Here is a 13,914-nt window from a genome sequence, read left to right as displayed (position 1 = left end):
AGGGTTAGGGTTGGGGGTAGGGTTTAGGTTTAGGGTTAGGCTTAGGGTTTAGGGTTAGAGTTAGGGGTTGGGTTTAGAGTTAGGGGTTGGGGTTGGGTTTAGGGTTAGGGTTAGGCTTAGGGTTGGGTTTAGAGTTAGGGGTTAGGGTTTGGGTGAGGGTTAGGGGTTGGGGTTTAGGGTTAGGGTTTGGGTTACAGTTATGGGTTGGGGTTACAGTTAGGGGTTAGGATTAGGGTTAGGTTTAGGGTTAGGGTTTAGGGTTAGGATTAGTATTTGAGGTTAGGGGTTAGTGTCAGGGTTAGGCATTAGGTTTGTGGTTAGGGTTTGTGGTTGGGGGTTAGAGTTAGGGTTGGGGCCTATGATTAGGGGTTAGGGTTTGGGGTTTAAGCTTAGGGTTAAGATTAGGGGTTAGGGTTTAGGGTTTGGGTTATGGTTTGGTCAGCCTCCGCAGCCGCTCCTCGGGCCTTGGCCAGGGCCCCGTGGCTGATCACGTACCATTCGCATGCTCCAACACAGAGACACAGGTTTTGGCTATCCATCTGGCATGGGGTTCTGAACCCAGGCCTGGAGTCCCGAGGCCCCCACATCTTTGGCGTGGTTGGGGTGAGATTTAGGCCACAGATGCCATAGGCCTGGTGATGAGCTGTTAGGGGGAATGCAAGTGACCCGGGTTTCTTTTGTACCAGCCTTTGGGTGCCAGGCCCACTCACTGAGCCACAAACATGGCATTTCCCAAGCTCAACCAGGGCTCTCAGACGGGCCTGCCGGCTCCTAGACCAGAGACCCCCTCACCGCCCAGGACACCGGGATCTCATAGTCCCCTAGGGTGGGCAGGGCTCACGTGCGCCCTCCAGAGCTTGGTGCCCTGATGACATCGCGCTGCCGTGCCCCCAGCTCCCCGGGGAAGAGGCGGCCCCACACACCGCTGCATGTTTCCCGAGCCCCGTGGGGGGCCCCAGTGGCCCTGGGCAGGTGGCGGCCGTGGTGTGCCTACTGCTGCAGGACTTTGGTTGGGGGCACAGGTCACTGCATGTCCTGAGCACCTGCTGGGGACACAGGAGCAGGCGGACCCCTCCTGGCCTCGCTCAGCCTTTGCTGGCAGGTCATGAAGGCTGCGGAGACACAGCCTGGTTTCGTGAGGGGTCTGGTGAGGTTACACGGGCCTGGACTTGCCCCAGCTCTGCCGCACCTGAGCTGCGGACCCCGGCACGGGGTCCCAGGAGGTGACTGTGTCCTGGGGAGTGGTGGAGGCCGAGTTCCCCAGGGTCATCCATGGGCCCCTAATCCCCACCCCCACCCTCCTGCATCCCTGGTGACTTTTTGTCTTTAATTTTTCATTTTCAGTTAATGAGAAACCACTGGGCAAACAACCAGTGAGGCCCACGTCAGCTTTCTACTGAGGCTCAACCCCATTCATGGGAGCAGAGGGTGGACACAGCCCCTGAGCTGAGAGGCCTTCTCATAGGGGTCCCCAGCCAAGGGGGTGAGAAGTTCGTCCTCTGCAAACTTAAACACAGGCCCTGAGGCTGGGGTTCGGGGAGACAGGCCTGCTGTTTTCTGTAGCAGGGCCAGACATGCGGAAGTCACCACCAGAAAAGATGGGAAGTGCCGTGACCTGGAGGAGATTTAAGAGCTCACCCGTTCCATCAACCGATGCTGAGGGGGCTGCCAGGGGGTCTGAGCAGGGACTAAGGGCCTGGAGCCTCCCTGCTGTGGGCTATGGAGCCCTGGTGACCTTGGAGGAGCTCACGCCCTGCTTGGTGCTGAGAAAGAAGCAGTCGCAGCTCAGAGCTTTAAGCTCAGAGACAGACAGGGCCAGGAATTGGGCGGGCAGGAGCTTTAGGGGCTCCTTGCTCTATTTGGGCAGGTACAAGAGGGCTTCTTGGAGGAGGGAGCAAGGGCACAGGGGCCTGCAGGGAGAGGGGGAAACCTTGGCTGTGGGGCCTCTGGGGACACTGAGTGCATCAGAGAAGCCAGCAGTCCTTCCAGAGTGGCGCGAGGCCCATCTGGGAGCAGAGGGCCACAAGTCAGCCGTGAGCCCCTGGGCAAGGGCCTTCTCTTCCAGCTCAGGGATGCCCAGGTGGCCCCGTAGCCTGAGCCTGGCCCAGCCCCGGAGCCTTTCACAGGGCACCATGCAGGACAGGGCTGCGGCCTGGCCCCAGCTCCTCCTCTGCACACGGAGGGCCTGGCCGGTAGGAGAGGCAGCGGCCCCTGGACACCTGTTCTCCGCTGGGCACATCTCCAGTGGAGGGGACACGGAGGGCAGCAGACAGGAGCTGGCGTGGTCCCCCGGGAGTTGGGCCCGGAGCCGGTGGGCCCGCACTCATTTTCAGGGGGCCTGCCTTAGTCCAAGAAAGTCTGGACCCTCATGTGTGTCAGCCCCCCGGAATCTCTGGGATGCTCAGGGCCCCGCCTGAGAAGCCAGGCCAGGGCTTCCGTCCACAGGGTCGCCTCTGGTGAGGATGCTTAGGCCCAGCACAAGATCCTCGCCGTGTGGACGGCCGGCTGGGCCCATTGTCTGCAGGCTGGTCTGCTCTGGAGTCTCCCTGCCCTGTCTGACCCCTGTGCCCCGGGTCGGGGCAGGGGCAGTGGGTTTGTGCAGGCCTCAGCCCCCCCCCCACCCCCCACACTGCAAGCTCCACCAAGGGGCTTTCTGCAGTGCTGCTCGCCCTGGCCTGGGCAGAGGGTCCACGGGGGACCCCCTTACTGCCTCCTCCTGAGCCCCTAAGCCCACCTGCCAAAGGGCTGGTGGCCAAGCCTTGGCAGGGAAGTGCCCTGGGGGCTCAACGGGCACCCTTTCTCACGGCCAGGAGTGGCCCGACCCTGATCCCAGTCCAGCGCAGGGCAGCCGGCTCAGCACCGCCGTCTGTCCAGCGGCCCAGCTCCCGTAGTTCGGGCGCACAGGCCACTCGGCAGGTTCTCTTGTGGCCCGTGTCCTTCCTGAATGATCTGTGTGCTCTGGGATGCTACGTGTCTATGGGAAGCTTTGGCTATCACTGCTTAAAGAGTCTGTTTGACATGATAAATGTTGATCGAGCACCAGGCAGGTGTCAGGCCCTGGGCCGTGTGCAAAAAGGCTGAGACTGGGGACTGTGGGGGGACAGTCCTGGCATAGCAACTAGATGCCAAGTGAGCCTGCATGCCGCCCTGGCTCAGCAGAGAGAGTGGTCTGAAGTGGACCTGGAGGGATGAGCCCAGGCCTGAACACCGTGAAGCCTGTCTTGAAGCCATCCAGTTCATTCCTCCCATGTTACATATAGATGAGCAAGCAGAGGCTCAGAGAAGTTAAGTGATTTCCCTAAGGTCACACAGCAAGCCATAGGCAGGCCTTGTTCATTCATCAGTTCAGTGACTGAACCCTGAGCCCTGCCTTCGAAAAGCTCACCTTCAATGAGCTTCAAATCAATGAGACATTTTGTCAACAGAAAATCCTGGCATGAGGCTATACATGATATAGCCTTGTGCAAAGCTGGGTGTGATTCAGGAAGTCTTCCTGGAGAGAGTGCTGCTCGAGCTGAGTTTTGGAAAGGACCAGAGGAGCTGGCAAGGCAGAGAGTATCGGGGGTCCTGTGAGGGGGTGATGGATGGCAGGAGGGGTGTCACAGGGCGCTGGGGAAGGGCAAGCAGAGGAGGAGCGGCAGGGGGTCTTCAGCTTGGTCTAGAAGACTCTGAAGGCCATCAATCCTGTATCGACACCCTTTTACATCTTCTCAATGGAAACCCTTTCTCTTCTTGGCTGTCTCCCCCTACCCTCCAACCCTCTGGACTGACCCAGGAATCCAGAGACCTGGCTTCTACGCCTGGCCCCGCTACCAGACAGCAGAAGGTCTGCAAATCCTGGGGAGACCCAAGGTACCTGGGCCCTGCTGGGCACCGGGGGACGGAGGGAAGCGTGCACCCATTTTTGGGCAGGGAGGACCCCAGGTAAATGCCGAGTGCTGAGCGCAGCTCAGGTGAGGCTGAGCTGGACAGGCAGACAGGGCAGCTTCAACAGCCTGTGCAAAGGTCCAGTGGCATGAAACCAGCTGCACAGCCCCTGCCCATGCCCGCTGGGATGACCTCTTCCCCCAGCGTGCCCCTCCCTCCAGCCCTCAGCCCTCTCATCTGGGAAGGAAGGTCGTAGATTCCTCCCTATCCTCCTGGTGCCGGCAGCCGCCTGTGCGGTCTGACCCTGCGGGCAGGTGGTCTGGGGCTGGGGTGACCTTGTGGGGAGGACCAGGCTGGACACAGAGCCACAGGAGCTGTGGAGGGCCTGCCTGGGTGGCAGCGATCGCCGCCTTATTGAGTCTTAAGAGAAGATGAAAAATGAGAGATTGAAAAGGTAGGGACGCTGCTCGGGGACAGCGGAGTCATTTTAAATTCTCTGCTGTCCTCAGAATGATGTCTTTGCATAATGCCCCCAGCCAGCAGGCACAGCATTCATCCTTTTGTCCTGTTTTTCCCCCTGGTTTATCGTCAGTTGAGGTGCTTGTCCAGAAAGAGAAGGTTGAAGGCAGAGGACTTAATGGAGGCCCTGTCTCCAGCGTGCGGCAGTGGTGTTCCCTGTGCAGAAGGCAGCTCTGTTCCAGAGGGGAAGGGAGGGGCCCCCGGATCCCAGGACCCACCCAGCATCAGATTCGCAGCCCGGCCCTGGGCACACCGGCTCCGTACCGGGTCCCAGTGCCCCTTCTGAAGGGAGACGATTTGGATAGACGAGCCCTGGAGGCCTGTAAGCTGCACAGCTATAACAGACAGCCCCAAATTTCAGGGGCCCAACACAGCAGCCTTGCTCTGTGTCTCGTGGTGTGGGTGGTGGGGTCTATCTGGGGCTCAGGGACCCCCGCCCACCACACCGCTGCCCTTATCCTGTGGCTCCTCCCCTGACCCATCCAGCATCTTTAGTTCTGTCACTCGGCCGAGCAGGGGCTGCAGGAGGGATGAGTTTGTGGGCCAGCTTTGCGGGGCATGTGCCATTGTCCTCCTACTGTCCCCTGGCCACGACTCAGGCTCGCGTCCGCACCTTACCGCTAAGGGACTGGTTTGGTGAACACCCAGCTGGCCTCCGCCCGCCAGAACGTCTCAGAGCAAGTGTTCCATGAGGGAAGGGCCAGCCCAGCAGGCCCCCAGGCGGACGGGGTGGGTGGGCAGGGCCTTAAGCCCCCGGGGGCTGGGGCGCACTGCCAGGGGGGAGACAGAGGGCCAGCCAGCAGCGTGGCACCCTCCGGCGAGACCCTGCCCCGAACACAGGCTCTTCACACCCGCCCGGCCTTGAGCTGCGCGTGCACTGCTGCCTGTGGTCCCCGCCGTCACCCCTCGAGCCGGTCGGGCACGTCTCTGCCCTGGGTTGGAGCTCAGCCGTCTCCCGGTTCACCCATGGTCCCCGCTGTCACCCCTCGAGCCGGTCAGGCACATCTCTGCCCTGGGTTTGAGCTCAGCCGTCTCCCAGCTCATCCGTGGTCCCCGCCATCACCCCTCGAGCCGGTCGGGCACGTCTCTGCCCTGGGTTGGAGCTCAGCCGTCTCCCGGTTCACCCATGGTCCCCGCTGTCACCCCTCGAGCCGGTCAGGCACGTCTCTGCCCTGGGTTTGAGCTCAGCCGTCTCCCAGCTCATCCGTGGTCCCCGCCATCACGCCTCGAGCCGGTCGGGCACGTCTCTGCCCTGGGTTGGAGCTCAGCCGTCTCCTGGTTCACCCATGGTCCCCGCTGTCACCCCTCGAGCCTGTCGGGCACGTCTCTGCCCTGGGTTTGAGCTCAGCCGTCTCCCAGCTCATCCGTGGTCCCCGCCATCACGCCTCGAGCCGGTCGGGCACGTCTCTGCCCTGGGTTGGAGCTCAGCCGTCTCCTGGTTCACCCATGGTCCCCGCTGTCACCCCTCGAGCCTGTCGGGCACGTCTCTGCCCTGGGTTTGAGCTCAGCCGTCTCCCAGCTCATCCGTGGTCCCCGCCATCACGCCTCGAGCCGGTCGGGCACGTCTCTGCCCTGGGTTGGAGCTCAGCCGTCTCCTGGTTCACCCATGGTCCCCGCTGTCACCCCTCGAGCCGGTTGGGCACGTCTATGCCCTGGGTTGGAGCTCAGCCGTCTCCCGGTTCACCTGTGGTCCCCGCCGTCACCCCTTGAGCCTGTCGGGCATGTCTCTGCCCTGGTTTGGAGCTCAGCCGTCTCCTGGCTCTGCACCCCAGCCCTCTGGCTGCATCAGGGGAGGAGACAGAAGCTCTGGCTCTCCCGGAACCAGGATGTCCTGTGGCTGAGCTCCGCCACCCTGCTCACCTGGCCCACCAGCCCGGGGGGAAAACCACGGCAGGGGGACCGCTGACCCGGTGGGTGGTGTGGGCTGAGTGTGTTACTCCCTGTCACTGAAGCAGGTTCACAGGGTCCCCAGCAGCCATGGTCCACGTGGGCCATGGCCGCCTGGGGCTCCCCACCAACCGGCCCCTGCACAGACGTGCCCAGGAAGCCCGAGAACATCTCCATGAGCCAGCTCCCAGCCTCATACATCCCCCCTCCAACTCCAGCTCGCCTTAATTTTAATTTAATTCCCTTTAATCTTTAATGAAAAGTTGTAAAAGTAAATTATTTACCCAAGAGAGCCAAACGGCTCCTCAGGAGCTGTTCTCAACTGGAGGGTAATTACATGTGTGGGTCTGGAGCAGTCTCCCTCCCTGGGTTCTGGGGAGGAGGCATTCTGGTTTATGAACTAATTAGCTACCTCAGTGACTGTTAAAAACACACGACGTTTGGCGCCTTGAGAGCAGAGCCCTGGTCTCACGCAGCGCCCACCTTGATGAGCGCCCAAGGGCAGGACGAGCCCATGACCCTGAGGCCCCGGGCAGCCCGAGCTGAGCTCTCAGGAGCAGCCCTGCCCCTGGTGCATCCCCCTGTCTGAGCCCCGCACAGCGGACAGAAGGAGCCACCCCCTCCCCCACAGGGAGGGAGGCTCAGAGGGCAGGGTGGGTGCAGGGGGACTGTGTGGTTTCACACCTCCTCCCCAGATGCCCACTGCCTACTTTTGTGTAATATCCTCCCCCAGAACACCGTCACCCCCACCTGCGGGGCATTTCTGCGCTTCTAACCTCTTTTGCCAACTCTTTCAGGAAAATAGCAAAGCAACATTGGAAACTTCGGGACTAAGGGAAACCATATTTGGTGCAGTTGGTGAAGACTTGGAGGAGTGGGCATGCTAGAAGAGGCTGTGTGTGCATGCGTGCACGCGTGCTTGTGCTTGTGAGCTGAAATGTGGGTGCTGAAGGCCCACATGGTTCCCTAGGTCAGTACACTCTTGTATCTGAGTTTCCTAATAGCCACAGAGAGTAGGTCAGTGACTTGGCTCTCATTGGTACCCAGGGAAGACTTGCTGCCCTGGCTGCCTACAGAGCAACTAGCTACGTTTGCAGTAGAGGAAGTTCACCGCTTTTTACTGGATCGTTGGAAATTACAGGGTTTTCTGCTAGTCTGCCCATGCCTTCTCCCAAGGACTCTGGTGTTGAGGAGGGTGAAGCAAAACTCACTGGCCAGGGGCTTTGCCTTGGTTCTCAGCCCACATCCCAAGGCTCAGCTATTAGTCTTTTCTCATTTGAGGTTTTTTTTTTTCTTCTTTTCTTTTGCGCTTCATTTAAAGGGTGACAAAGCTTGATTAATTCTCAAACCTAGCCTTGCCTGAATCAAATTTGGCTCTAAAATCTAGGCCCATCCAAGATTTATGTCAACTAGAAAAATGTGTGTGCCTTGTGAAATTTGAAATTCAAATACATCTTAGCTGAAGCCCGCTTGGTAGATCTTTGAGAACCTGACTCTCTCCGGCTCCTCTCAGGCCTTCCCCTCACTCATTCCTCCTTGTGTCTCTAAAGATTCTGTTGTGTCCAGAATCAGACTGTAAGTCTGCTTAGCCAGTTTTGTCAAAGAAACCAAAAGCCCAGAAAGAAAGGTGAGCCCAGAACAGTGTCCTTGTCAGGAGTCCGGGCTCCAGGGAAGAACAGGCCTCCACCACCGACTGTGGGAGCCAGGCCCTAAGGAAGGAACAGCAGACCGTCAGATGAGTCAGTTGAACACGAAATCCACGAGCCCCCTTCTTCGCCCCTGAAAAGTGACTTGCCTGTGACCTTGGGGCCTGCTGATGTTTTCCGTGTCTCCTTCGGCCCCCAGGGGAGCATGCTGTGTAGGCTCCACCCAGAGGCCCACCCTGCCCATTGTCCATGCCTCACAGAGTGCCCTTGGCCCTGGACACACATACACACACACGTCAGAACAGACCTAGGAAGCGCAACTCCAGGGAGCCGCCAGGCAGGTCTTTTCTTTTGAGAAGCCCACAGTGGTTTAGAACTGCCGGACTGTTCACAGCCATTTGGCAAGTGCCTCTCACGTGCCAGGAGCGTCTGCCCACCCCTAACCTTCACACCCACCCACTCCATGGACCATACTGGAGAGACGCTGTGGACGCCGCAGGGCCGGCCTGACTGCTGGCCTGTGCCTGACTTGCCGTCCTGTGCCTGACTTGCCGTCCTCAGGCTCTGATCTCCACCCAGCCCTCCTCTTGGCTCCGGAGCCCCTGCTCCCAGCTGCCTTTCGGGAGTCCAGGTCCTGACGCGCTGTGCTGGCCTCGGGTCTGCCCAGCCCTCTGTCCTCTGCCATGCTCATGGGGAGAGGGGCCCAGTCTACATCCCGGCCTTCGGCCCCAGAGGGACAAGTGGGGTTAAGGGATTGGAATTCCAGAAGGCTCCCAGCCAGGGAGAGATGAGTGAATAAGACCAGAAAGGAGGCCTTTGCAAACCTGTGTCTGGATCAGAGGGCAGAGACACCGGTCCACCCTGTGGACCACGAGGGCCGTAGCAGCCTGGCCAGGCACGGTTTTGGCAGGAGATGCCACTGGGCCATGTGCTGGGATGGCTGGACAGAAAAGGTGGGCAGTGCAAGTGCTGGGAGGAACGTAGAGGGTCTGAACACGGCGGGCGTGACGGCGAGGTCACGCCGCTGCCGCAGAGCACAGCCTGGTGATCCCTCGGCTGGTTAAATGCCGCCCCCTCCTCCTCCAACTCCAACCGGCAATTCCGCTCCGAGGTGTGTGCCCTCGGGAACCAGAGAACTGTGTCCACACAGACACTGTCCTCGAGCGTCGGCAGTGGCATTGCTCACAACAGATAAGGGTGGAGGCACTCGGGTGCCCGTCCACAAACACGTGGATGCCCAGCTGTGGTGTGTCCATCATGAGAAGGAGCAAGGCATAGACGCCCACAGACTGAGCCCCAGCAGCATCACACTAGGGGAGAGAAGCCTGCTCTTAAAGACCGAGTATGTGTGGTTATGGGGGCTTCCCTGCTGGCTCAGACAGTAAAGAATCTGCCTGCAATGCAGGAGACCCAGGTTTGATCCCTGGGTCGGGAAGATTGCCTGGAGAACGGAGTGGTTCCCCACTCTTGTGTGACAGTCCATAGAATTGGGGTGTCTGTAGAGCTGGAAGCTTGAATCCTGGTTGTTTGGGGGTAGGGGACAGGTGGGAGAGGAGAAGGGGCAGGGGGTTGCTTTTGGAGGTGATAAAAACACTCTCACGTTGCCTGTAGTGATGGTTGCTCAGATCTGGGAATAGGTGAAAAGCCATGGAATTGTGCACTTCAGTGGGTGAGCTGTGGTTTGTGAACTAAATCTCAGTAAAGCTGTATGAAAAATAACGCATGCCCTGGCCATCAGGGTTCCCGAGGGAGCTGAGTGCTCAGCTGTGCACCTGGGTGGCCGCGGGCCTCTCCCCACTGGGACCCCTGTAAGTGAGGCCGTGTCCGCGCCACCTGGCGGGCTTGGTCTGGGGACTGCGTGAGATGATGAAACCTCAGGACACTGGCCAGGGTGCCCTCAGGAGCTGCTGTCACCCCCAAGAACAGTAATGGTGAAATGAGAGGCAGGCAGTGCCTGTGGGGGGAGGTGGAGAGGGAGAGGGGCCCTGGGTGCAGAGGCCGAGCCGGGACACCCCCTCCCCCCGGGCCCTGCCCCTGCTGCTAGGCTCCTCTGAGCCAGGAGCCCTCTGCAGTGAGTGCTGTGCCCCGTGTCTCCTGGGAACCAGGAAGGCCAGCTCCCTCCAGGCACAGAGTGCAGCAGAGGCTGCGTTCGGTGAGGCTGGGCGGGGGTCTAAAACTGGCCCCGCCTGGGGAAGCAGAGCTCTTCCCACCCCTCCTGGGAGAGAGGGGAAGCCGAGGCAGAAAGACCTGGCCCCAGCTCCAGAAATAGGAGCACCCTCCCCACCCCCGCTCCGGGTGGCAGACCCTCCGCCAGGGCCCTGGCAGCCCCATCTCCTCTCTACACCTCAGCATCCCTGCTCAAAGCCTGTGGAAACCACGCCTGTGCCCTGTACCCTCTGCCCTCCAGGAGCCCGTGAGGCTGCTGGGGGAGGCTTCTTGGCCTTGGGGGAGGCTCTGGAGGGGGGGTGCGGGGGGACAGCATCGTGCTCACTCTGCCTTCAGGTGCAGCCAGCTCCCCCCCCCCCGCGTGCTCTCCCCGCGTGAACCCCGCCCCGCGTCCCCACGGTGGCCGCCTATGGCTGGCACTGGCCAGCTGCCTTTCTCCCCGCGCCTCCCTCGCTGGAGTGGGCCCCACAGGCCCTTCCCTCCTCTCGCCTTCTATTTATAGCCGTGTTCCTGCCAGAGCCTGGCGACGTGCTGTAGCATAAACGCGGCAGCCGCTTCGGGAGGGATCCTGGGCTGGATAGAATGAAGTCCGTGATGCTGGCTGGTATTAAAAGTGAAGGAGAAGCGGGCTGGGGGCGGCGGGAGGAGATGGACTGTGGCCCGATTTAATGCTCCAAGGAAAGAGGCTAATCCGCTCCCAGGAGGTTTCTTACAACACGAGCTGCTCCTGCACGAAGAATCTCCTCCACAAAAGCCTGGCACGCGAGTTGGGATCAGAGCCGGGCGGCGGCAGCTTGGTTCTGAGGTCCCCTCTGTGGGACACTCGAGGGGCTGGCCCAGTCTCTTTGAGCTCCAGGGGTCCCAAGGGGCCCTTGAGCCCCTTGAGAGGGATTTGAGCCTCTTGAGAGTCCCTTGTACAGCAAGGAGATCCAACCAGTCCATCCTAAAGGAAATCAGTCCTGAATATTCATTGGAAGGACTGATGCTGAAGCTGAAACTCCAATACTTTGACCACCTGATGTGAAGAACTGACTCATTTGAAAAGACCCTGATGCTGGGAAAAATTGAGGGCGGGAGGAGAAGGGGACGACAGAGGATGAGATGGTTGGATGGCATCACCGACTCAATGGACATGGGTTTGGGTGGACTCCGGGAGTTGGTGATGGACAACGAGGCCTGGCGTGCTTCCGTCCATGCGGTCGCAAAGAGTCAGACACGGCTGAGCAACCAAACTGAGCTGAACTGACCCCAGCCCCACAGCCCACTCATTCGCTCTCTGATTCATCCATTCATTTGGTCAACAAAGATGAAATAGAAGGGCGCCTGCCTGGCCCAGGTGCTGGGGCAAGAAGAGAGGAACACAGTGAACAAACAGGTGGGCAGACGAGGGGACTTGAGAGAAGATGCTGAGGCCAGGAGATGCGGCATGAGGGAGTGCTGGGCAGGACGGCGCTGTGCTGCGTGGTTAGAGGCCGCCTCTCCCGGGGCCCAGGTGTGCCGCCGGTGCAGAGGCCCTGGGGCCGGGCCGGGCCGGGCCTGCAGGACTGGGGTGGAGAGGCAGTGTGACTGGAAACAGGCGTGGGGGGAACCTGGCTCAGGGTCTGGAGACTGGTGTCAGTGGCCACCCTGTGGTCAAAGCTCCCTTTTGTTCTGAGTGTCTTCTGCCTCCCCGGCCACACAGCCTCCCCGGGCTCTCTCCTGCCCCTCCTGCCCTTACAACCTTGGAGATGATGACATCGGGCCACCCGGATGCTCCAAGCTGCTCAGCTCCTCAGGGTCCTTGCCACGTGCGGGAACACCCGGCTCGGGCTCCAGGGGGTAGGGCGTGGACGTCTTCGGGGGTGTCACTGTCTCCCACACCCCACTCGGGTGGCACAGGCCCAGGGTTCTGGGGGTCTCTCAGGAAGAAAGCTAGCCCTCACAGAGCTGGCGTTCTGTGTGTCCCGCCCACCGCTCCCAAGGAACCCCCAGGTCGAGGTCTCTGGCGCATGGCTCCCCCACAGCCTGAGGGTCAGGAGACAGGCCTCCAGGCTGGGACACCCCTCCTGACCTCTCCGGGGGGCCCCTTCCCTGGGGCTGGGGCCCTCCAGGTTCTGCATGTCGCCTGCCGGCAGGTAGTCTGTGATCTGCGGCCCTCCTGGACACAGCGTCCCAGGAGAGGCTGGCAGGACTGGGTCCCGGGCGCTCTCTGTCTATTGCGTCGGCGCCACGCCGGCTTACCTGCACCCATCACATTCACCGCCAGCCCAGGTGAGGAAGGGCCTGGAGAAGCTGCATAAATGCCAATTGTCCCTGTGGGCTGGGGATTAAAGCCGGTCCGGGACCTGGCCCGCCCGCACAGTCTCTGCTGCCCAGGGTGGATGTGGGCACCAGTGATAAGATCCAGCAGGGCGGCCGTGCGCCCCATCCCCCTGCTTTCGGGTTTCTGGTTCTCGCAAAACCTCTGTGAAGTAGACTTTCCTCTTATCTCCTAAAGGAGAGGACTCCAGGGCCCAGGGAAGGCGAGTGGCAGGACTCAGGAGAAGCTGCTCAGCTCCTCCTTCCTCTGCCTGCTTTCAGGACACTCATCCCTCTGACCTCCCAGCCTGTGCCTTGCGACCGGGCCAGAGAGCAGTCCTCCAGCTGGCCTGCTCGGGGGTCACAGCATGGCCTCTCCCGTCTGCCTGCCTGACCCCTCACCCCGTGCAGCCTCTTGTTCCCTGTCCCCTGCCTGACAGTGCTCGGCCTGCTCCGTGACCCCCGGGCCTCCCCCCAGCTGCTGTCACGTTTCCCTGGTGCCCCCAGGGCCAGCCCAGCCCTCACGGGGGCCTCTGGGCAGGTCACCCTGCAGGTGACTCCATAAAGGCCCACCTGGCCGGGCCCCTGCCTGGTCCTTGGCCTGCGCATGGTCCCCTCCAGGTCCGAGTCCCTCTCCTGGCTGCTTGCCACCTGCAGGAGCCCCTGAGGGTCAGGGCCAGAGATTAGCCCTTCCAGCTGGGGGCATCTAGGAGGCCCCCCCGGGAACCCCCAGCCTGCAGGTCAGGAGAGCAGGTGCTGGGGCCTGCAGGTAACCCGCCCCCAGGCTGGCACAGCGCGGGCGGCAGCTGTGGCGGGTGGAGGAGCCGGTGAACGGGGGAGGCAGGCGGGTGGCCAGGGCCCTGATGCTCTGGCGCCCTGTGTCCCTGCAGACGTGCTGGTGGACGGACAGCCCTGTGACTGCCAGGCGGTGGCCTGCCAGGTGGGCGACCTGGTGCGCCTGGAGGTGCGGCTGACCAACAGGAGCCCGCGCAGCGTGGGCCCCTTTGCCCTCAGCGTGGTGCCCTTCCAGGACCACCAGAACGGCGTGCACAACTACGACCTGCACCATGCCGTGTCCTTCGTGGGCTCCGGCACCTTCTACCTGGACAAGGTGCGTGGGGCCCTCCCCTGGGGCGGCAGGTGCAGAGGCTCCACATTGACCCTTGTCCGCCTGACTCTCCTGGAGACCCCAGGAGAGTCCCCATACATGAGTCCCGGGAGCAGGGCCACGATGGCGAGGCGGGGCTGTTGAGGAGCTGGGATGGGGCATCCAGGGCACCATTGGCCTGCCTGCTGTAAGCAGCTCCCCCTTGCTCAGCAGTCACTGTGCCCAGAGGAGCAGATGAGGTCATGAGGCACAGTCCTCCTACTCTGCTCACCGGTGGGCATGCGCCTTTGGCCCCAAACACTCCCCAGCTCGCTGACCCCCAGACAGCCCAGGGAAGGAGGTGCTGTCAGCTCCTTCCCGGGACAGGAGCTGAGGCGCAGAGAGGTGCAGGGACTTGCCGGGGGCAACAGCGCAGAGAAGCCCTGGAGGGTCGCGGAGCCAGGC

General features: G+C 61.3%; 1 protein-coding gene across 4 annotated transcripts in view; it reads left to right on the top strand.

Moving 5' to 3' along the window:
- The window catches only part of TRAPPC9 (trafficking protein particle complex 9), a 391,636-nt gene that overhangs the window by 376,796 nt on the left and 926 nt on the right, over positions 1-13,914 (top strand). For all 4 annotated transcript variants that reach the window (XM_018058608.1, XM_018058607.1, XM_018058610.1 and 1 more), the window contains one exon: positions 13,253-13,473. In XM_018058608.1, coding sequence (XP_017914097.1) covers positions 13,253-13,473 — 221 coding nt within the window. The remainder of the gene's footprint in view (positions 1-13,252; positions 13,474-13,914) is intronic.

Source organism: Capra hircus, chromosome 14, assembly GCF_001704415.2.
Source record: "Capra hircus breed San Clemente chromosome 14, ASM170441v1, whole genome shotgun sequence".
NCBI lineage: Eukaryota > Metazoa > Chordata > Mammalia > Artiodactyla > Bovidae > Capra > Capra hircus.
This window is presented reverse-complemented; position numbering and strand designations above follow the sequence as displayed.